The sequence below is a fragment of the Erinaceus europaeus genome, chromosome 13 (assembly GCF_950295315.1).
Source record: "Erinaceus europaeus chromosome 13, mEriEur2.1, whole genome shotgun sequence".
Classification (NCBI taxonomy): domain Eukaryota; kingdom Metazoa; phylum Chordata; class Mammalia; order Eulipotyphla; family Erinaceidae; genus Erinaceus; species Erinaceus europaeus.
Window position 1 is genome coordinate 75917239 of NC_080174.1, and position 25219 is coordinate 75942457.

Below are 25219 nucleotides of genomic sequence, written 5' to 3' on the forward strand. Positions count from 1 at the left end.
ACTCTGACACGGTGGCCAGGAACTTGAAACTTCTTGTCCTTGGACATGGTAAAACATTTTCTCTTTTAGATGATCTGGTCTCTTCACAGACCCATTCTTACCCTTCCCCTGCTCTGTGGCTCATCCTTATACTATTTGGCTCAGGCTTTCTTGCTAAATTGTTTCAGTTTAGATCTGGTCAACGGGAGGCAGGAGTTTGGAAGTATATAGAGGAAGAAAAGAAAAGCATTGACTTTCTCCCAAACTTTTTTTCTGGCAGAATCTGGCAGTAGCTGTCTCCTTCCACCCAGAAGTCCCTGTTATCATGGTTCCAGTGTCTACCTGGCATTTACTTCTATAGTCTCAGTGCCTTTGATTGGTCAGCTACTGGGCTCTGCTGTTTCCACCCCCATGTTTAATCCTTCTAGCACTCTAGTCACTTGCTTCTGACTCTTACTATTCTGGGTAAGAATACACAGTCCTATTTGATTATTCAACTCTTTTCATATCTTTGTCAATCATTTACCATATCAAATTCCCCCTATTAAGCTACCTGATATGGGCTCTGTGTTCCTGACTCCATCTTAGTGGATACACATAGATAATTCCATTAACTTCTTAATGGTCCCACCACCTGCCCAGCCACCTGCCACAGGCCACCAGAGTGATGTTGAGAAGTAGAACTCTAATAGTGTCACTCAGCTCCCTGAAAGCATCACTGATTTCCTAACAAATTGCAGCTTCTCAGTGGCACATTGTACTGAGAATGTACTGTTGGCTGGCTGAGGTTGGCTTCCCTTGGTATCCATATGGCTTTTTAAAGTGTGGCTTTTCCACATTTTACTGCCATCAAACATTCAATTCTTTCTCCTGAACATTGTTCTACCATTTCTCTAGTGCCATCACCTTTTTTTTTTGTTTAATATTTATGTTCCCTTTTGTTGCCCTTGTTGTGTTTTATTGTTGTTGTTGCTGCTGTTATTGTTATTATTGATGTTGTCATTGTTAGGCCAGAGAGAAATGGAGAAAGGAGGGGACGACAGAGAGGGGGAGAGGAAGATAGATACCTGCAGACCTGCTTCACTGCCTGTGAAGCGACTCCCCTGTAGGTGGGGATCTGGGGGCTCGAACCAGGATCCTTACTCAGCCTGCTGCGCTACAGCCCGACTCCCTCTCATACCTTTTAAGACTCTACTTGCACTCTACAGCCTTGGGTGAAGACCTTACTAAATCTTCTCAGTTAAATTTACCACTCCCCACCTTACTTAAACTCCCACAGTATCTTGTACCTAGCCTCTTATCAGCCGGACTGTACTCATTGTCATTATTGTTACATGCCTATCTTCTTCTGAAACTAGTAAGATTCTCAAGCAGACAGTCTTAATATTTTTTTTCATCCCTGGTAAGTAGAATACTGTTTGCCAGTAAGTATTTACTGAATGGACAGATGGGAGAATTGAATAGAGATATCAGTTACCAGAAAAAGGAACACCAGTGCTAGGCAGGGGTGCTCCTGGTAGAGTGCACACATCATCGTATGTGAAGACCTGGGATTCAAGCCCCTTGTCCCCATGGGTGAGGGGAAAAGATTCATAAGCAGTGAAGTAGCGCTGCAGGTATACCTCCCCTCACCTATCTCACCTACAATCAAGGAGGAAGTAAAAAAAGTGAAGACTAATAAATTAAAAAAAATTAAAAGCAGAACTTTGTAGCAATGAGCTCTGGAAATTCAAAGGTAATGAAAGTCTGTCATTTTGGGCATATGACTTGAAGCCAAAGAGTTAGGAATGTTCACTGCACCTGTCACAAATGTTCTTGGTTAAACCAGATAGCATCTTTCATTGTTTCAACTAACTTTAGGATTCTAGGAATTCAAACTTCTATCTCATAATTAAGAACAACTAAAAGACAGGCCACTCTGAAACATCCAAAAAGGCAGGCTTGCTTCTATTTCATTTAATAGAAAATGTAGATTCAAATTCCTTTCCCTCACACTTCAGAAAACCCTCCTCTTGTATGACATCTATGTTAACTGTATTGCAATAATTGCAATTTCTCCACAATGTGGTGCTTAATGAGGAAGTGAAGCTGACAAATGTTCCGACTAGATTTAATCCAATTATTCAACATCCTTAATCCAGATTTCAAACTAAAGGAAAAACCAACTGTTGAAATGTGAATGAAATTTTATTTGCTATGAAAACATGGACATTTGGAAGGGTAGAAAACAGTTGTCCAGGAAATTCTTGCAATTCTTCACTTTCATGAACTGACTTCCTGTATTTGCAGCAGGGAAAAATGGACTAAATCTAAGACCAAAAAAATCTCCACCAAAACTGAAATATACAGGCATTGGGAGAGTTGGGAGTATGGTGAGAAAATAAGATTTGTTTCTTAGGATTCAGACATATGTTTTCAGTGTTAGGATGAAGAAAACATAGTGCCAGACAAAGTGAGAATCCAATGAATGGTGGGCGTGGGTGTGCTCTTCTGGACCTCAGTCTGAAGAAGAGGAGAGGAGTTCAAGGTCAGCAGTTGATTCCTGGGTCTTGCAGGGCCTAAGAGCTGATATAACGACTTTAGGATCAAGAGTAAAGGGAAAGAAGAAGTTAAAACTTGTGTGGAGTTTGATTAGGATAAGAATAAGGAGATGAAAACTGTGTTTTCCTTACTCCTAAAGGTATTTTCTCTAATCTTGTTTTAGTAGAAATTGTTTAGGTAGCTGAAACAGAACAACTTAAGGGTGAAACTCTGCCTCTGTCAACTGAGTAAACTTGGGTGAACAGCATGGCCTTTTGAAGAAGTCTTTTTTTCTTCCTTATATATAAATGCCAACAACCTCCCAGGTTTTATTACTACTACTGAGTGACGCACATAGTCTAGTGCACAGGCACACAATAGAAGTTCAATAAAGGCCATCTCTGTAAAGACTACAACTACACTAGTGCCAGGCTCTAGAAATCTGGCTAGTGACCTGCTCTACAAAATAAATAACGAAAATGAATGGAGAGCTGGACTTCAATTTCTCCCAGTGTGGCTCCTTCTCAGGACATACCAGATAAATCTAGAACTCTGATTTCAAGCTTTCTAAAAGACGACTACGGTGGAAGAGATTTTCTAATGACTTATTTTGTGCTCTCTGAGGTATGTGTCTTTGTAGTAGGAGCAACAGATTGACAGGGCAATGCCACGACACACTGCTGTGCACTTCAGAGAGGAATACTTTAAGTTAGGGCAACAATAATGAAGAGAGGAACAGGGCCTCTAGATAGTTAGCCTAGAAGTTGAGACAGTAGGAACAAGATGGGAGAGGTAAACAGTAGACATATGAACATGGGGCCAAACAATATAAAAACAAATGAGTGATACTGATGTTTAGTACAGCTGTCACATTCCCCATCTAGAAATATCTTATAAAACCATTCATCTGCTGCTTTGTTATACCATTACTCCGAGAGGCTAAAAATCAAATAGTCGAAAATGTCTTGAAATTGTTCATATTTGTTTTCTCTCATCATAAAACTTGGACCTGTTTATTAATCATAGGATAGTCCATAAAATAACTGGAAGAAATTAATACTTATTGTTTCTAATCTTTTCTTCACGAGGTTTCATAAGAGCAATACCTTATCTTTATAGATAATGTTTTCACCTTGCATTCTGAGGGCCACAAGAGCCCTAAGATACTCATAGAGAATGGTCATCATTTCCATTTTGCAGATTAGGTTAAGTCGAATCACAGGAAGTTAAAAGGTTGGGAAAGATGACACCTCATGGTAAGGCAAGATCCTCAAAGGATCTGATAATTCCTTTCAATGTTGGAATCCATGTTTCGTCAAACGGAAGTTCATGTCATGTCCAATATCAGCTTGAAAATTTATTGCCTTCTTTTTAAAATTTATTTATTTATTTTTATTTTTGGATAGAGATAGAAAAGAACTGAGAGGGGAAGGAGAGGGAAAGAGACAGAGAAACACCTGCATCCCTGCTTTACCACTTGTGAATCTTTCCCCACGCAGGTGGTGAGTAGGAGCTTGAACCCGGATCCTCGAGCACTGTACTGTGAGTGCTTAACCAGGTGCACCACTGCCTGGTCCCTATTTTATGACCTTCTATTCACTGCAGGGACAATGTTCTAAGATAGTCTCTTCTGAAGAACAAAATATATTCTTCTAGAACCCACTGTATTAATGATATTTAGATAGTCTATATATACCTAGCACAACTACATAAAAATGCTTTTAAACTGAGTAAGATATAAAAGATAAAGGAATGTTTCCAGTCATAAAAATATTATAAAAAGTAATTCTGAGTACTTCTCATGTAACCATGGCACAGGTCATGTGGTGGATTATTATAACAACTGATTGTGAAGGTTAAATCTCAACCAAGTTCAGTGGTGTGATGCATTATAGGGTCTAGAATAAGCACTTCCGTAACCTGTGAACACACCACTCCACTTGAGATCCCACTGTGGAACTGGGAACAGACTCGGGGGCAAGAGAGTGCAAAAAGCATTCAATAATGAATGTGGTAATGGTACTCTTAGCACACACATTCCTCTCCACTCAGGAATGAACAGCTTTGACAGTTCCAAGGAGGTTAGGGTATCTGTTTAGAGAAAATGACTGAAACTATCAGGTGGAGAAAGAAAGACAACCAGTGTTTCTTCAAGTTGCAAACTGCTGATAAATTAATCAGCTCTGAAGGCTGTTAAGTAGAAGCAGTTTAGACCCAGGAGTCATGGGACTTCAATGAACTGCCTTGAAAGTACTTCCATTTCTCTTTTGCCTTCAGAATCCTGATCATTCCTTAAGGCCTTGTCCAGAGTTATATCCTTTTTTCTGAAACCCACCTGCCCCTGCTGTCATCTGCATTACTTGTCAGCAAGCATTTATGGCATTAGATTTCAGGGATCCTTATATTAAAAATATCATGAAATCAAGATACAGGAGAGATCCTCCCCTGTGAAAAGTTCCTCACAACCTTTTCTAGGAGGAGGAAAAAAATGTATATTTTTTAGAGTGAATTCTCCCCAAACATCAAATTTACTACTTTCCTGGTAGTATTTCTACCTCTATCTCTACAAAAAAAAAAAAAAATGATGAGAAGCCAATGAATTGGGCTTTAGGACACAGCTTTATCATCATTATTTATTTATTTAATTAATTGATAGGACAGAGAGAAGTTGAGAGGGAGGGGAAACAAAGAAGGAGAGACAGAGAAATACCTATTACACTATATCATCACTTGTGGAGCTTTCCCCCTTGCAGATGGAGACCAGGGACTTGAACCTCGGTCTGTTACAAGCACACAGCTTTAAAAGCTACAAGTGAAGGATTCCACCAACACCCAAGACTATAAAAATTGGCATGTCAGTAAGTGACCCATCCCCACTCCTCATCTTCTGGAAAAAGACTTTACCACTGCAATATCAAAGAAATAAGAAATCTCAAGAAGCGTAACTTCAGTGATAAATTATGATTAAAAGTGAGTTCTATCCTTAGGAAGCTCACAAGAAAGGAGGGAAAATAGAAGGACTAGTTCACAGTTACTGAAAAACCACCATGTGCCATGAATAATGCTAATACTCATACTCAAGTTCATTGGGTCTTTACACAAAAACACTAAAATAGGTACTATCATTAGCCCCAAAGCCAAAGTTTGTAAGGAATTCAAAGTCCAAAGGCACACAAGGATACAGTAAGAGAACATAAAAACCAGCTGATCATTGCACAGAAGTCCAGAGATAATCACCTGGAATACTTTGCAATCCCCAGCTCAGTGAAAGCTGTTTGCTAGTACAACTTTTAACAACTTTTAACATTCAGAAATGGAAATGTTCTCAGTTAGTCTAACCTACATCCCCTGCTAAGGATTTTACACACATGTCTCCTCTTCAAACTATACAAGGCTGACATCCAGATTATTTACACAGATAATGATGTTAAAGTTCAGAAAGGCAAAAACCTGCTCTGGGACTCTTAGATAAGAGGTCCAGATGAGACCCATAGTCTGACCTGACTCTGAAGACCAGGCAAACATTTCTTTCCCTGAGTAGACTGGGGACTGGTGGGAAGTCTTCTTCAAAAATAATCCTGAGTGGGTGAGGGTTTAGCTTCACTATGGTGGGTTGGGGGGATATCCCTGGTCTGAGTCTCTTACCAGAGCTCTGTTTGGATCTGGGCCCACGGAAGAAGAAACCAGATGGTACCTAAAATAATAAGTCATAAGCAGTCTCTATTCTTGGGGGGAACTTGTAGAAGTCCCCAAATTCCCTGGAAGCTACTTTACATGCATTGCTGTGATTCTACTTGCCTTTACTAGAAGGAGTATTTACATGGTGAGGGTACAAATAGAGACATAGTGGAAGAGGCCAGGATACAGAGGCCCTAGGGAAAGCATACTCAGCGGAGAGACAGATCTGGAGGGGGAAGCTTGGAGAGCAGGAAGATTGCAGCCCAGGGGGTGGAAGGAGACAGACACCTGGGTATTTAATGCGACTATGGGAGGTCTACGTAAGTGCAGGAACTATTCCAGTACATGTATTGTTTTCATTTCCAACTTGCTTTGCAAGTTACGTTTTCAAAATATAGATGAGAAGACTGGGTCTTAATGATACAAAGGAGCATAGGTGGTAGGAGCAGGAAATGAATTTCCATCTGTTTACCTTTCCAAAGTGTTATTGAGGCAGTTAGAGATGTTGAAATTTTTCATGGGAAAGTAAGTCATCATCACCATCAAAAGTTTCTTGGACTTTGTGGGTTGAAAGCTATTATAGGTCATTCAGGAATGCCAAACATTTTCCAAGCCTTAGTACTTATACTCAATAGCCATTTTGAAATTTAAAAATAAGCAAAACTCAGGAATTTCCATAAAAAGGAAGTACCAGAAGTTTTCATAATTTTCTTCTCTAGGGTAGAGTGATTCATCTACTTCTCATATACTCTTTGAGCAGCTGTGTTGTGCCTGGTGTTTCCAGGCCCTGATCTTGTTGCTGGAAATGCAGACGAGTTCAGGAAGCTCTTGAAACCCATGGAGAAGAATGCTGACACTGTGAATGTCAGAGCTAGTATGAGAGGCAGAATAGGGAATGGGAGAGCCCCACCCCCTCTTAGGCGGGGTGGTGTGCTGATAGAGTTTGAGGTAAAAGTCCAGAAATTCTTTCATGTACATAAAGTTAGGTGCTAAACTGGGGTGCAAAGAGAGGGAAGCAGGGAGAGAGAGAAAGAATAAGAGAGAGGGGGGAAGAGATAGATAGATAGATAGATAGATAGATAGATGATAGATAGATAGATAGATAGACAGACAGACAGACAGACAGATAGATAGATAGATAGATAGATAAAAGTATACAGGGGTTGGGAAGTAGAGGGGATGAGTAGATAGAGCTGAACCAGGAAGAGGTACATTAGAGGTAAAGGTTAGGACCAGAGTGCTGTATGTCAAGTAAAGAGAGTCTACTAAGCTGAGTATTAATTTACATAAAACAAATTAAATACCACAAGACAACAACTGTCTTGTCAAAACATTTCCCTGATTAAAGTTAAAATGAAAGAACATGTTTTTTTTTTTTTTTTTCCTTAGGGCTATTGATCATGGGAATGTTGTGGCTGGAAGGGTTAATAACTTCACAAAATCCAAGGTGGCAAATGGAGCATGCTTCTTCACGTATCTAAACCAGTTAGAGGACAAGTGAGGCAATTTAGGCACAAATTGAATTGTAGGGAGCTGTGTAATGGGGGCTGGACCAAATAGAAACACAAAGAATAGACCAGTGTCTTGGCAACAAGGAGGCTTGATTAAATGCAAAGGCCTCAGGGAGAAAAAAACTGCCTTTCCCTGAGCAGCACTGGCACTATGCGTACACTCACTCGACAATGTTTCCTGACTTGGGTTTTTGAAAAGGGGCCTGTATCTGGAGTTTTGTTTTTTCCCATTAAAGCAAATATGCAGTGGGAATCAAAAGTAGTATTTGGGTGGACATGGTAGTTTCAAGATACTAACAGAGTGGGCTAGAGAAATAGAAATTGATCAGAAGGAAATGCAGTAAGGAAAGAAGAAGTAAGGGCAAAGAGGGCAAAGACTGAACTCAGAAGACTTCCAACTCTGAGAGACAGAAGCTCAGCTTTGGAAGGAACATTGAGTTTGCTGCCCACCTCCCCACCCCTCTAAGCACACACAATATAAGTGTTTGAATCCCCCTTCAATTTTTTTCTATCGGATGGTCTTCCAGGCTCTGGCTTGCACATTTTCACATTTTCACTCACATCTCCATATCTAAGTTTTTGTTACTCCAGTTCTAATATTTTCAGGTCCTTCAGCTACTCCATAGAGTAAGGGAGGGATTTCAAATCCCTCAGTGATCTGACCTTGACCCAAATGCGAGCATCTTCATATCATTACAGTTTGGGATGTGGAAATAAGCATAATATTCCAGAAACTCTTTTTGTCTCAAGACAGCTCTGTCAGCACTAGAGTCCAGACGCTTTAAGGTCCCTGTGATCCAGAAGCTCTGCATGTTGCACATTTGTTTAAATTGAATAAGATCAATAGTGAAGAAATACCTGAGTTCTTTTAACATGCAACGTCACACGTACATTCTCTTATGTGACTCAAGCACCCTTATAGACTCTCGAGTGCTGCTTCAGCTATGAGCACAGGTGACCTTCTGAGTGTCATGTGGAGGTGCAAAGTATGAGCCTAAGAATAGCAGTAACTTGGAGATCCCATGCTTGGATCTTCCTTTCTGCTTTTGATTTCCAGTAGTCCTTCCAGTAGCTGGTATCTAACTGCAATGGAAGACCTACATTCTCTACAACCCACTGTGTGAGAGATTTTTTCACAGCGCTTTACCCTTCCACACTCTAAAGGCTGTGGTCAGGCCTTCTGTTGTCCAAATGAGTTTTTTCAACCTCTTTCACACTGGATAAAAACTCTCTTCTCAGAACCAAGACGTTCCCTCCCTCCACCTGGGTATATAATAGTCTCCTTGAATCCGTAGGCTGCGTCATTCGACTCATTCTGATGCATGGACCAGTTCTTTGTCCATGATTACTAAATCTTACTTATGCCTCCTTCCCCATCATTCACTGAGAAGTTGCCAGCATTGGGTCCCCAGCAAAACTGTACCAGTTTGGTGACACTTATCCAGAACAAGAGCCTCCTTCCTTAGGTTGTGAACTCAGCCACAGTATGAACCAAGGTCACAGGAACATGGCAGTAGAGAAGAGTTATACTTACACTTACAGGTTGACTTTTTGGCACATCATAAACACCTTCCTTCTTTTGGCTGGTTGGAACCTGTGGACAAGTCAAATTAACACAGTCAAAATACTTGCAGACACTTTATTTAACAAAGCAACTTTAACTTCTAGCTGGCTAAGAACAGTCCCTGAAGTCCAAGGACTGACTTTCAATGGGGCTGCTTGAACCATGAAAGCATCAAGTCAGGGATTCTGTTTTATGGAAACTGCAGGAGGAGTGGGCTCTCTGAACCTTAAACATGTTTTCAGGGTATTTCTTCCATTGTGTTCCTTACAAAATCACAGAATAGGAAGTTGCAGAGACCTTGGAGATCATGCAATGAAAAAAAAAATTACCTTCATTTCATCAAAGACAGAAGTAAGCCCAAAAAGTGTTCTGACATGTCCAAAGGATAAACCACTTTGTGACTCAGCTTAAAGACTGAGTCCCATGCTACTTAAAATGCAGCAAATATCAAGGCTGAAGTATCTTCTGTTGGGTTTATGTATAAGCTATCTGATAATTACAAAATTTTTGTTTTAGGAGAAGTGTTCATAAATGAGATGAAAAGTGTGAGACTAGAATCTATCCTTTTAAAATATATATATACACACACACTTATTTGTACCTTCTTCCCTCCTCTGTTTTTTCACTCATCTATCTGGTCTTAATTGACTACATAGCAAATATAATACCCTACAAAGGTCATTTAGCTTTTTTGAATTTTGTCATTACAACCTGGAGATACTGGTTCTGCTTTTCCATTAGATAATAAAAAAACAAATATGAAAATAGTGAACAAAGGGCCGAGCGGTGGCTCACTAAGTAGGATGCACACATGTTCATTCAAAATGACCTGAGTTCAAGGTCTGGTTCCCCATTTTCTGAGAGAAAGCTTCCCAAGCTGGGGTAGAGGTGACTCTTCTCTCTGTCTCTCTTACCTTTATAAAAATAGAAAAAAGTAACAAGACCGCCAGGAATGGTGAAGTTGTCATACAGACACTGCACCCAAGGGATAACCCAGGTAGGAGAAGAGATGAAGAAAGAAAGGAAGAAAAAAAGAGAAACTAGTAAAGTTAAAAACAAACAGACAAACAAAAACATTAGGTACTCTAATATGGTAAAATGTTAGATAGATTCCTATGTCACTTGTATATTATATATGTGAATATATAATAGTTTCAACAGCAGATCCATTGAATATTTTTGTGGAATCAATCAAGGGCTTTGCGCTGAAACACTGCAGACTGAAAGGTGCCAAGAGGTATTTTCCCCCAGCAACCAGCACCATTTTGTTCACAGCTGTATTGTGAACTGGATCTGCTTTGTAGAGCTTTGGTAACTGTCTGCAACCTGTATTTCTTTCTGTCAGACAGAGAGATCCTTAAAGAGCTGGCATAGACCCACAGACAATGAACATTCATCATATGTAAATGTACCATGGAGGAAAGTAGAGAAGAAAAAAAAGCAAAATTATCTTTTAGGCTTAGACCATTCTCCTTAGAAAGGAAGACTCTGAGATGAGTCTTCCTGTCATCTTCTCTCTCAATGGTCTACTTAAAATCCTTATAACAAACTTAAGCAGTTGGTATAATGATGTCTCCCCTTTACACAGTAAAAAGTGGGACTCAGAGATGTTGGTAAAAATTCCATAAAACCTTATGAGTGATGAGACCAGTTATTTCTGGCTATCAAACACATTTGACTATGAACAAAGCTAACATCGACAGGGAATTTTCTATTACGTTTTTCATATAAAACTCCAAAAAGTCTATCAGGTGATGATAACAATTGTCCCCATGACACATAGGAAGAAAATGAGGTTTGGAATGGGGTTTTGTAAAGTAGATAAGCAGGGGAGCCAGGTAGGATTTTATGTCTGAGAAACTTGCCCTTTAGCCACTATCTGTGTAGATGACAATTTCACTTCTACTCCCAGTCTCCACAGCTGGTTGGGGTTCTCCCTTTCCTTGGATATCACATTCTGCACTCCCAGAAGCTCAGGTATATTTCTACAGAAAACAGGACTCAGAGAGCACAACTGTGTGGAAGATGCACTTTGACAGCTCCTCTTTCAAACTTGGGTTTGCAGGTAGCTAATGAAGAAAGTGATATCTTTGCTCCTGATAACAGGGTTCCACCAAAAATGATACCCCTAAAACTGTGTACAGAGTCCTTGTTAAGGAGGACCAAGCAGTTGGCAGTCTTCATATTTTTTACTAGCTTACTCTCTCCTGAGCAAACAACATTCTTGTTACCTGTAATTCACTACTCACTATGGGCACTTAGCGAGTTGAAGTGCAGCTGACTCTCAATTATTCCTGCCAATGGAGAAGTGGTGGGGTGGATAAGCCCAGACTGTGCATAATTGAAAAAGCTTTTTGACTTGGCTCTCTCCCATGGGTGAGATAGCAATCTGCCTGTTTGTCCTTGAAGATTTATCTCAGTCAGGACAACTTCTTGGGGGCCTAATCTCACTCAGAAGGCCTGGTTGGAGTCTTCATCTGTCTTCTGGTAACCTCTGGTGCTTCTTTTCACGAAAAAGTACAAGCTGCTAAGAATCTATGAAGTGTTAGGTATTGCATTTTGTCTGGGACAGTGACGGTGAACAAGATGAATAAGGGCCTTGATTACTCAAAGTTCCCTGTCTTTCTGGGGGAGGTGGAAAAGTAGTCAGGTCACTGAAGTAGAGTGTAATATGTATTTTATCCACACCAGACCTGCCAAGTCTCATGCAGCCACCTGCTCGCACCTCTGCCTTCCCACTGTTTTGCCAGCTTGCTGAGGACAAGGTGAGTATTTTACTATCCTTGTTTCCTCACCTTAGATAATGGTCATGGAAGAAATAGCTAAGTATTATATTTACCAGGTTTGTACTGTGAGGAGAACACTGGCAAAAGTGCTACAGAAATCAAGACTCAAAAGAATCTTGATCCTGGCTCTCTTGTCTGTCTATAGCTGATTCATCTGATCTGTAGATCATTTCAGCAACTTATTCTAGACTGAAACCAGTTCTGATTTCAAATGAAGTAGATGGCCAGAGACATAGTGCACAAGCGGGACATGTGCCTTGCTTGCCATGTATTTGGTCCAGGTTCAAGCACCAGCACTGGGGGAAACTTCGGTGATGTGGAGTCTCTTCCTCTCTCTGTCATGGGAGAAGTAAAATTATGCATGTATACCAGCCCGTAAGACTCCAGTTCTATAACAACAACAAAAGAAAGGAAGGAAGGAAGGAAGGGAGGGAGGGAGGGAGGGAGGGAGGGAGGGAGGGAGGGAGGGAGGGAGGGAGGGAGAGGGAGAGAAAGAAAAAAAGGAAGAGAAAGGAAGGAATAAAAAAGTAAAAGTAACGGAGACAAGAGGAGGAGAGAGGAGAGGAAAGGAGAGGGGAGGGGAGAGGAGAGGAGGGGAGGAGACAAGAAGAGACGAGAGGAGACAAGAGGAGAGAAAAGGAGATCCAGTGTCTCATTCTAGCTCTACCATAAACTGTGTGACCTCAGCAAGGGCATTTTGTGTCCTGAGCTGCAGTTTCTTCACTTGATTGTCCTGAATACCCCAGGGGTTACATATTAAAATCTTGACTGAAGACACTATGTTGTCCCTATCACATTCCTGTGTGATTGGCACATAGCACTTTTGAATGAGTGTGTTAAGATGTGAAATAAGTCTAAAACCCAAACATTAAGTACTGTTCATAGGCAGGATGATTTTAATTCAGCAGTATTTACTAGTAGTCATAGAGATACAATATATAGGCTGGGTAACATGGAAGTGGAGGCATCATTTTAAAATAGCAATCCTTGACATACCTTGGGTGATTAAATATGATTTTCAAATGAACAAACTTGGAGAATGCCTCTAGGGAAAATGCAATTTTACTTTTATTAGAAGCTTGTTAAGGTGCTAAAAACAGTGGATTTAAAAATCAGAGGCTCTGGCCTTGAACCTACCATTTAAGTTGGGAAGACTTGGGTTTCCTTATATTTAAAATAGTCGTTGTAGTTGGTTTTTATCTCATTGAGTTATTAAAAGGATCAAAATAAGTGAGGTACGGAAATACTTTGTGCTGTGAGGTTCTCTGTTGCTTTAAAATGACTGATAACTCTAATGCCTGAGCATCAAAGGTGGTAGGTTCAATCTCCTCTACCACCATATATATATTTGGAGAGAAACAGAGACTGACTCCTAATAGGAATCCTTAAAAACCCAGCCTTATCTTTGGATCCTAGAGCTTATATCTTGCAAAGCAAATTAAGGCCCACCTAACTGGCATGGTGAGAGAGGAAAAGAAGCAAAGGCTTTCCAACAGAGGGTGATAAAATATTCATTACCTTAAATGATATCATCTTGTTACAGACAGACTGATAGGCAGATCCCAGGAAAGGACTGTTTAAACAAGTGTGATTTTTAGATAGGGACTGGAGACACATACTGAATCTAACTGTGAAATGTAGAATCAGGCAACTGCTAGCTGAAAGGAGCCCCATGATTTTTTTTCTTCCTTTATGGAGGTCAGCGGGAACTGGGTGTTAGGATATGCTACGCTGTGCCACTTCTGTGACCCTAGGCAAGTTACCTCCTTTTGTCAAATGTCACTGGGGAATTGTTTAAAATCACAGAGGGTTGTGAACTAATAAGATACTGCAGATAAGCCTCATGTACAGGGCCAGTTAACCCACAGTTAGCATTCAATAAATGTTACCAAAGTTTTCTTCTCTCTCTCTCTCTCTCTAATATATATCCCTTCCCACCCCATCACCCTTTTCCTAACAATAGCGTTGCCCTGACTCCCAGAGGGATAAAGAATAGGAAAGCTATCAGGGGAGGGGATGGGATACGGAGATCTGGCAGAGGGAATTGTGTGGAGTTGTACCCCTTTTATCCTATGGTTTTGTTAATGTCTCCTTTTTTAAATTAATTAATTTTTTTTTTTTTTTAAAAAGTAAGCCTGTGAATGCCTGAAATCTCTGTCCTATGATGAGGCACCAGTACCCAAGAACAGAAAGGGGCCTTGCCAGACAGATTCTTCAATATTATTTGTTTGTTTTGCAGATGAGTTAAACTGAAGCCCAAAGGAAAAAAAAAAAAAGGATTCTGATCAAGAAGCTGAGGGGCTGAGCTGGCTGAGCCAGAGATCTTGAATCTACTCATGCTGTGCATTGAGTATGTGACCCAGGATGGCATCTTCTCTTTCCATTCTCATGAACTTGCTTTGTTCACATACCAATAAGTGAGGCAGAGAGAATAGACTGCTCCATTCCATTTTGGGATAACAGACTTAAAGAGGGCAGGCATCCTGCCCACTACAACTCATCCAAAGCCTGGAACAAAACCAGAACCCAGGTCTCTATTTACCTAATTCAGTTCCCTCAGTATACTAAGGTAGGCCTTCTGTGCTTCCCTGAAGGTATAATGGGAATCCTAGTAACTAGTATTCACAAGTGCCCTACATTGAAAAGCCCAATTTCTAAAGATTCTCTCTTTTCATTAGATGGTTAAATGGTTTCTTTGGCCTTAAATTGAGACACTCAAGGTTGTGTTTAAAAATATGACACTGGATGGGAGTCGGGCGGTAGCACAGCGGTTAAGCGCAGGTGGCGCAAAGCACAATGACCGGTGAGAGAATCCCGGTTCAAGCCTCCGGCTCCCCACCTGCAGGGGAGTCGGTTCACAAGCGGTGAAGCAGGTCTGCAGGTGTCTATCTTTCTCTTCCCTCTCTATCTCCCCCTCCTCTCTCCATTTCTCTCTGTCCTATCCTAAAACGAAGACATTAATAACAACAACTATAATAACTACAATAATAAAACAACAAGGGCAAAAACAAAGGGAAAATGAATAAATAAATATTTAAAACAAAATGACACTGGGTATAAATACACAACTGTGTAAAGACAGATTCTAGGTAATATCTCACCGTACAATTTTAGACTTGAATAGAATCTATATTGATCCAGTGGATGGAAGGTACTTGGATTATTATTATTCCACTGGGGTGACTTTAAAACAAGTTGTTGGCAAAATTAATATTACACTTTAGCCATTTAGAGTTCTGCACATTTATGTTTTACTTTTATTACACAAGTAATGCATGCCAGAGGCAGAATAACAGACTACACAACTAAGTAAATTAAGAAAATTAAAATCACTTATTAAGTACATTAAGTTTTTTCCTCCCTCCATGATGTTTATATTTCAAATTAAAACTGAAATTCTAATTAGAGAAAAATTGGAGGTCATCTTATTTGTTTGATGTGTTTCTGTGCTGTAATTACTCAGACTCTTTGATGAGAATTGGGGGTGGGGGATGGGATGTTTTGCCTTCACACACATGCTTGGGTTTGATCTCAGTGCTGAACATTTATACAGCCCCGAGGAAGCGGCTCAACTTCTCTGAGTCTCAGTTTCCTCTCATAAAAGTGGAGTTTTAATGCCACTAGATAGTGTTTTCTGAAAATTAAATTAGTTTTAAAAGTACATTTAAGAGACTGGCAAGATAGCTCACTTGGGAGATTAATTGCTTTGTTATATACATGGCTTAGGCTCAAATTCAGAACTCCACTGCACCTGGAGAAGCTTGAATGCTATGGTTTCTTTCCCTGTCTGTCTCTATCTCTGACTCAGCCTTTCTCTTTCCATCTCTGTCCTAACTGAAAAGTAGGCCTCTGAGTGATGAAGTCCCATTAATGACATTTAAAAGGTATTAATTTACTTTCCCTTAGGAAGGAGTAAAACCTTTAGTTAAACTTTTTTTTTTTTGTTCTGTAAAGATATTTTATTTTCTTGACTTAAATACTCCTTATATTTATTTACTAATAGCAAATGATTTGGCTTTTCTCTTTCTTATAATTAAGAATGCAATGAGTTCTAGGTCATGAGGCCTACCAAGTGCAGACTCTTTCATAGACTCATCTACATATTTAGTGTCTACATGCACACAATGCTTTCTTGTGCCAAAAACTGTACAGAAAAAAAAAAGCATGTTCTCATAAACTGAGATTCTCATTATTCATTAAAATAGTTTTTTAAATGACTTAAGGTTCTCCATGTTGTTCCCAATTTTTTAAAATATGGACTTCATTTTCACTAAGACATTTGGCTCCTTAGAGAAGTGTGATAAGCACATTCTTTTGAGAAATGAAGGGCTTTGCTATCTTATAAACAATGCTTCTCCCTAACAGCTTAATTTCGTAAAATAGAAACTGACATTATTGAGAATTAGCATTATTACTCCAACTATTATTATTGTTATTAAAGTAGCCAAACTGCTGACTTTCTGAGAACTATGGCAGTTATCTGAGGAGGCAGGAAGATAGCACAGGGCTTTGGTGGGAGGTAGGGTGTGAAATTATGCTCATTGAAATCTTAAAATGTTGTAAGCCATCATTAGACTGCTACTAAAAATAATAGCAATACATTAAAGTTATATACACAACTGACCATTAAGCACAACAGTAGTGAGACTGTTTGGTTAAACTGCAAGGAGAATTCGAAGTTGATTCTCATAAAGGTATTTTGGCAAGCCCAGAATAAGCAGAAAATTGCTCTGTGAACCATGTGAAGATAGAGCCCCCAGATGCTACAGTATAGTTACTGGCAATGGTGCAATGGCAAGACAGGCAAACAGTTTTATACCTGATAAATGTTTTCTTCTGTCTCAGGATCACGGATGGGCTCATGTCCAGCCTCAAACACAATGTACTATTACGGGAGCGGCCAGAGAAGAAAGGTCAGAGGTGAAAAAAGAAAGAGAGGAGAAAAAAAAAAGCATTTGGAATTCAAGATACAAATCACTGTGAGCATTAAAGGAACAGGAACAAGAGAAAACACTGTCAAGAGACAAGTGAATTACTGAAATACCAAACAGACCTTGCACACTCCAACCTTTTCTACACAAAGTGGCAAAGGCCTGATATTTAGTTTGCATAGTGCCCCTGCAGATCTTTCTAGAGATTTAACCTCTTCATCTAATAATACCTAGCATCAGTAAGTCTACTTGAGCTGAACGTACTGAATGGCAAGGCCAGGGATTTCAAATTCTGTCAGCTTTAGTTTACAGGGTTCACCTCCCTTTGTTTCCCATGGCCAGGGTCCAAAGTCAACTGGACAGCTCGGAAGTTCCAAACATCCTCACCCCATGATGTTCAGTTTTAGCACACAGGAATTTTTACAGTGAAAATCAACTTCTCCATGTGCATGCCTCCGACTCTAATGGACTGGACCATTCAAAAAGCTGGACCACTTAGCCAGGAGTAAGCTGAAATCACATTATAAACAAATCCTTGCTGTCAGAAAGTCAGGGCAGGCTCTAAAGTCCATCTTTGGCTCTGCCTTGTTATACATAGATACTTCTACTTCACCTGATTCCTTTAAGACTACTTTCCACATCCATAATCATATAATTTCATATTCATTTTCAGTGTGAAAAATGTATTTATGTATAACATATATGTGATGTACACACCTACATGACCCATGCAGGCCCAAGTTAAATATATATTTATCATGACTTTATTTTAATGTTCATTAAATCCATTCTTGGTTTCCTATTGTCTTTGGGAATAATTACATAGGGGAAGAGTCTCCTCTTTTTTCTTTCTTTCTTTCTTTCTTTCTTTCTTTCTTTCTTTCTTTCTTTCTTTCTTTCTTTCTTTCTCTTTCTTTTTTCTTTATCTTAAGTAAAACACATACTTGAACCCAAGAAAAGCCCTCTCTGTATCCAACCCTGAGCTGCAAACTTGGAGAGAGTCCAGAGAAAGCTGAAGGTTAGGATGTCTTTAAGCATTCCCTTTTCCTCTTCGCCACAGCCTGGATAGTGTGAGGCAGGTTAGCAGAAAAGCAGCCCTGAGGACTGAGGGCAAGACAGACCTCTTCTCAGAGTCCTAAAGCTTACAAATTGTCCTTTGGCTTCGTGTTCAAATGTCACCAAAATGTCAGTTCCCCATCTCTGATTCTTCACTCAGAGCAGTCACCTCATTATTCACACTCTCTCTAATGAATTCAGAATATTCAAGAGACTCTTGAATACATTCAAGCCTGGGATCAAACTTTTACAGATTGTGGAGGGGGCTGTGGGAGGGGCGAGACAGGAGAAGCCCATCTCCAAATCCCCAGTGAGAGATGTCAGCCAAACTTCTGTTCATTTTTATGGAAATTCACTCCTGGAGGACCTGGCAGCCCTTACCCTAAGAAATCATGTTGGTCCCTCTCCAGGCTCTGCAGGTCTCTGACAAAATGGTTCAACTACAGGCTTTGCCATTCCTAAACTTCAACACCGAACTCGCTTCAGAAATTACCTGGTATACAGGATCTTCAACATCCTCTTCCAGAATTGTCTACAGCAGAGTGAGGGAAGGGAGGGTGCAAAGCAAAGGAGATAAAGGAAAAGATGTGAGACTGTTAAGTTTCAGGACAGTAAAGAGACCAGTTCTGTGTGGGAGAGGACAGTGGGTCATTAAGGCAGAACACACACAGAATAAAAAGAAAACCTCTGTAACTCCCCCACTCCTGTTTGCAACAATTACGAAAGCCAATGTATTGCGTCAGCTTTCCTCCCCTGAAATCTTCCTCCTGACTCAGTATTACACGTCCTCTAATAAGTCTAGAATTTCAGAGAACAAGGGATAGTTTCTAGTGGCTTGCTCCTGGTGCCTGCAATTTCCACAGGAAACTTTCATTGTCATTTCTACTTGGTAGCAGGAGGAGAAATCTTGACTGTCAGTTTTCACATCTGTTTACTTTAAGATCCTATTTCATTTGGTACCAAGATAAATTCACAGGTATACCTGATACACAGCTTGTTCACACTGCTTATCCTTTTGTGCCTTTTTTTCCAATTCTTCCCTCTGCTTCAATTCATAAATAAGTTGAAAGAGATCTCTCAAATCCAGAATAACAGGTTCAGCCTGGAGTAAAAGGTGGCAAAGTGTACTAATGAACAGTACTGAGAGGCAGAGACCAAGTTCTATTTTTGAGCACCATAACCCATAGTCCTCCCTTTTTTCTATCAAACTGAAAGCATTCCATCTTTAATTAATTCTACCTTGTTTATATTGCTCTAGCAAATTGCATCTAGGCTAAAGTTCATTTCTTCAACTAATTATATTTGCAAATTCACAGTAATCATAAACAGAAAAGACATTGCTTTTATTTATTAGTAATTTCAAATACAATAAAATTAGGGTAGGACTTATGCAAAATAGCTATTTGTTTTCTCTTATTTTCTTTTTAAATGAAGCTATGAACACAAGGAAACTTGTTTGTACACTGTGCCTCCATCCACCTTAATCAGAATGGAAAATAATTAGTCGTCACACAATATCCATTAGGAAAAAAAAATCACAACAACAGAACTGGATGGCATGAGCATGTTTCCTTGCTCTAAGGCTGTTTATTCTTTCTAGCTGGGGACCTGATCAGTCACATCAGAGTGGGTCTTCGGAAATCAGCAAAGGGACTGTGTTAACCCCTATAGTGACAAGAAAAGGTGTTTTCCTTAGATGGGGCTACTTACCGCCTGGGCTGTTTTTATGGCCACAAATCTGTGATTCCCCTCTTTCCCACACACGTATCCAAAGGCTCTGTGATCTGTGATGTCCTTTGCGATGTAGGAAATTTCATGAACAGCATGATGATGCTGAAGGGCCTGTCAGAGACAAAAGGAAGAGCATATTTCCGGGGACTTTTCCTTCGAGCTGTTGATCAATAAGAAATGTGTTTCAGCTATGTGTGAATAGGCCCGAAGGGCTTTGGAAAAGCTGCTTGGTCCAGATGGAAGGGAAAAGAGCTGTGCCTGCCCTTGAGAAATGGAGGCTCTCCTCTATGGTCTTAATGCTGTGACCAGGGAGATAAACAGGACTGCTCATCTGCTGCATGAGCGTCTGTGCTGGTGGCTTCCTTCCGTTTGCCAGAGTCAGTCAGTCTGAGTCAGCGATGTAGGCTTCTGCTAACTCTTTCTTCACGACGCAGTCTAAGTTCTGGCTTGAGATTTATCGGGTGATCGGAAAAAGTCGTGGCACATTTTTGCATAGATAAACAGAAAAAAAATAGGTTGTGATTTTTCTGACAACCCAATAATGTACTACGTACAGCCCCAGGGCCTCAGCTTCCCTGGTGGAAGACATAACACTGTACACCTTCCAAGGGCACCAGCCACACTCAGAGCACCATAGATTGATAGCAGTACAACAATTCCCAATAGATGGGGATAGAGGAACAAATACTTTTTCTTTTCTCTGTCTCATCTTAAACCCTCTTGTCTTGGAGGCTTTTCATGGGTTGGTCACTATGTATGCTTGCAATGCTTTTTCTCTTCTTTTCTTTCTCTCTCTTTCTCTCCCTCTCTTTCTTTCTTTTTAACTGTGTTGTCATAAAAGTCATGAACCATTTTTCTATATCTTTCTATGCCAAAGTGTGTCATGATTTTTTTCTGACAACGCAATACTTTGCTGACTCCTTTCTCTTTTGGGATTAGTACACGAAATAGTGTCAGCTCTACAAAAGCTCCCCTGGCCCAGGTTAGCCTTCTCTCTCCCAGCAAATAAGTTTCCTCCTTCTTTGGGCTTTCCTTAGAACTTCATAGTCTTTGGTGACACAGAAAGACAGGGTAAGTCTCTCATATACAGCTCACTGGTTGCCTCCTTCCAGATACTTTCCTTCTCTGGTATATATATTTGCTAAATCCCTTGTCTGTCTTCTCTACTAGGCTCTCTCTTCCTTGTCTCTGTTGTCCTAATACTTACACTGGTTCCTGGGCCAGAGTGATTGAACTACAGTAAACTGGGATTGCTTATTTGAAATTCTATTGAAAAATGCCCTTACTGATTCCATGAGCTAAGCTTTAACAAATAATGCTTACTATCTTGATAGGTGGGAGAGGTTTAGGGGTGTGGTTTTCCTATATTAACCTATTTAGAGTAAACCTCAGTAAACAGAACTCTGTAAAAGTCCAACTGATATTTGATTCCATTATCTTAGCAGCAATTTGTTCTGGTTCAAAATAGGATATGGGTTATTAGGAATGCATCTATTATTTTTTCATTGGTGGATACAATCTTCCCTGTTACTGAGCCCATGAATGAAGGGAAATGTTAAATGTAAATGTAGAGCAAAGGAAATTTAAGTATGGAAATATAAGTAATCACTTGAATGTTCTCTAAGGTCCCATTCCCATTTCTTTAATTTTTTTATCTTTATTTTATTTGTTGGATAGAAGCAGTTAGAAATTGAAAGGGAAGGGGAAGACAGAGAGGGCAAGAGAGACAGAGAGACACCTACATCATTGTTTCACCACTTGTAAAGCTTCCTCACAGTAGGTGGGGAGAGGGAACTTGAACCTGGGTCCTTGTGCCTTGTAACATTTGCGCTCAACCAGGTGTGCCACCACCCGCCCCCCATTCCCATTTCTTATCCCAGATACGTTTTTGTTTGTTTACTTGTTTGTTTTTCTTAAAGATATATACAGGGTGGCAAAGATAGAGAAGCAGAAAGCTAGAGAGAGAATAGAGACAGAGACTACAGCACCAAAATTGCCTTCAATGCAGTGGGAACTGGGCTTAAACCCAAGTTGCACACATGGCAAAACAGGGTATTATCCAAGTGAACTTTTCTGTTGGCACCCTTGGACACATTAGTGATTAGATGTCACACAATACAGTTCAGATATCTCAAGACAGTGTTATCTGGCTCACATAATGGTTCTTGCCTTAGTTAGGAATCACTGGCCTTGACCTCCCAAAACCTCTGTTCCCACCCTCTTCTGCCAGATTTATGGTCTTATACATCAATGCTGTAGTAGAACTTGCTACCTCATCTTAACTTTCAAGAATCTAGCCATTTGCTAGCCAGTTGTGGACATCCTAATTGAAGACTGGTGTCACTGCCCTGCCATCCTAACCTCCAAGTGACCATAAGACAACTATATAATTCTCCTAGATTTTGACACAAATAAAGTTAGTGAAGAATAAAGACTTTGTTAGTGAAACAATCAGGCTCCATTTATTCTTGTTTTATTAAGAGGGCATATTTAGATAGCAGAGGAAAACTGCTCAAAGAACAGTAGCTTTTTCATGGTGTTAATGATGCAAAATTGATGAGATTTATATTCACACAACATGGGGGTATTGATTTATAGGCTTTTGTGAACCAGAATGGTATGCAGCTGGGGGAAGTGGAAGACAAAGACATTCTCAATCTCTCTCTTTCCTGAAAGTATTTCTCTCTCTGAATAATGTGTAGAATGTTATCCACGTCTCCGATTAAATCCAAGTTTGACGACAGTACCTTATTGATTGCCAAGTGGAATATTGCTCTAAAATTAAACTGCGATTAGAAGCCTTCCTGGTGGAATTAAATTTGGAGATGATTGTGCAATGGTAAAATATCACCTACTATGCAAGACAGCAGATGGAGATGTTTTAATTTATCTGGAACTCCTCATTAAGTCTTTTGAAATCAAAACGTTTTTAATGCTTGATGATACCTAATATCGCCTTGCAGAATATAGCACTGTGTGTGCGTGAAGTGCTTAAAGATATTTATGACATTATCTTTTCCCATAGTTAATTTTATGGTATGTTAAAAGTGGATTGCTCCAATCTGAAAGTGGCTCATTCATTTAGAAACGAGGAGTCTATGGGTATGTCTCGACTTCCTCTAACTTTAACCACGCACCTATAATACTTGGAAATGCAAGCATATTAGAACCCCACTAATCCCATTCATTGTTGGATTACCACACTCACTTTAGCAACTCAGAGAATCTTGAAGAAAAAAAAGATTATTCACTGGATCTCAAAATTACTCCAGATCTTCAAGAAGATTTTTATCGGCACAAAGGCAGCTAGAGTCAGAGGAACCTTAATATGGGTCAACTCTGCGTTTATTCATTAAAGAGCTTGAAGTAGAAAATAGATGAATATAAGCTTATGCTTCCCTTGTGTCTGATGTACTGTACCTCCTCCCTCTGCATTCCTAAGCAGGACAACAAGGGAGGAACCTAGCCTAGCTGGAAGAGATAAGACCTCGTAACTAAGTAGCACCAGGGCCAATGATCACGTGCCTGCACTATGCCAATGTCTTCATTTCCTTTCTCACCAAGATGTAAAACACCATAAAAGCCTGTGCTGTTCCTTTGTCCAGCAGAGAGAACTTCCTGGGGTGATCCAGACCTCTTGCCCACCAGTGTATTAAATCTCCTTTCTTTTCACCATAGCTGGGGCTCTGCTTGGGGATAATTTCTGCCAACAAGTTGAGTGTTGAAGAGAATTTTTTATAGGATATATATATATATTAGACAGAGACATCCAGAAATTGAGAGGGAAGGGAGTGACAGAGAGGGAGAGATACAGAGAGATACCTGCAGCCCTGTTCCACCACTCACAAAGCTTTCCCCCTGCAGGTGGAGACAAGGGGCTCGACCCAGATCCTTGAGCTTTGTAACATATGCACTCAACCAGGTGCATCAACACTCGGCTCCAAGAATTGTGGTAGAACCAACGTTTAACCCAGGTTTCTCTCATTCTCATACTCAGGATGACAGAAAGTTGAAAGAAAAAGAACTCAGAACATGTATAATCAACATCATTCCTTGCATTTCCGCCTCCTTAATCCAACAACAAAACCATGATTCCCTCACAGTTAAGGATGAGGAAGGCAAGAGGAAGGAATAATTTAAGAAGGAGGCAGAGTGGGGTTATTCTGAATTCTGGTAGGTATTTCAGTTCATAGAGGAGCATAAATCAAAAAGAAGGTTTAGGGTAACTTTCCTGTTTACATTGTAAACTGAAGAGTTCATTGGGGAGAGTTACAGAGACAATTTAGGCATCAACATCCTTGCTCTAGTTTGACCTTTCTCCCATGAGTGAACTTCAGGTAAATAAAGATGCAGATAATCTGAGGAGTTCACCATTGCCCCTTAGGCTTCTCTATTTTCCCACCTCTGAGATGAGACTTTTGTTCTTGTTTGTTTGCTTTGTTTTTGCCATCAGGTTCTCCCTGAGGCTGACTATTTACACAGTAAATCCACTTCTCTCAGAGTTTTTATGCTCCTCCTTCCTTCCTTTCTCCCTTTCATTCTTCTTTTTGATAGAGACTGAGAGAAGTTGAGAGGGTGGAGGAGATAGAGAGGGGCAGAGACAAAGACACCTATAGCACTGCTTCACTTCTTGTCAAGCTCTGTCCCTGCAGGTGGGAACAAGGGGCTTGAACCAGGTTCTTTGCACACAGTAATATGTGCACTCTGCCAGGTACACTACCTCCTAGTCCTACTCACAGCTTTTTCTGATGATTGAACTCCTCAATCTATGCCCCGTTTTTCATTAGCTCTAACTACTTCGTATCTCAAGTCATAGTTCCCACACCACAACTCATTCAAGGAATCTCTCCTAATTCACTCATTTTCCTAAGTAATAACTCCAATTCCAAGATCTGACTGCATACATTTGTATATCTATAAAATGTTTCACACTTCATTATGTGGAACACTGAGCTATTTATCTAGTTACTCACACTACATGTACTTGTTAGTGCCTCTTATCTGTGTTAGGGCTCATGCCAGTTGATTTATCCAACTGGTTAAATAATTATCCTTCCTTTAAGGATTCTGGAGTCTCATAAACAGGCAGGCAAAGAAATGAACAACTGTAAGATAAAATAGGCCAAGGTTTATAGTAAAAGGTGAACACTGGGTGTTAATATAGACTCAGAAGGCTCAGTAGGAATGGGAAAGAACTTCAGGGGAGACTTGAAAGAAAAAACAGCTGACCTTGAACTGAGTCTTGGTAGGGGGTGGGGAGGGAGACTCCACAAAAAGAGAATTGATGGCATAAAGAACTGGACAAACGAAGGCCTTCAGATCCTGAGAACCAGACATTTAGAGAATAGTGGTGACATGTGTTTCTTTCAATTTGGGGGTATTAGCTCCTTGAGAGAAAGGTCCATATCTGGTTCTCCTTCGTCTTACTCCTGTTCCTAATGCCATACCTTTAGAATGTGCTGA

The 25219-nt window shown here is 40.1% G+C and overlaps 1 protein-coding gene across 7 annotated transcripts in view; it reads right to left on the reverse strand.

The window, feature by feature from the left end:
* Positions 1-25219, reverse strand: part of DAB1 (DAB adaptor protein 1) — a 1538943-nt gene that overhangs the window by 68051 nt on the left and 1445673 nt on the right. For 4 of the 7 annotated variants that reach the window (XM_060206274.1, XM_060206273.1, XM_060206270.1 and 1 more), the window contains 5 exons: positions 19736-19867; positions 19008-19127; positions 18519-18557; positions 16858-16923; positions 9223-9282 (listed from right to left, as the gene is read on the reverse strand). In XM_060206274.1, coding sequence (XP_060062257.1) covers positions 9223-9282; positions 16858-16923; positions 18519-18557; positions 19008-19127; positions 19736-19867 — 417 coding nt within the window. The remainder of the gene's footprint in view (positions 1-9222; positions 9283-16857; positions 16924-18518; positions 18558-19007; positions 19128-19735; positions 19868-25219) is intronic. The other 3 variants (XM_060206276.1, XM_060206275.1, XM_060206272.1) reach the window with 2 other exon arrangements.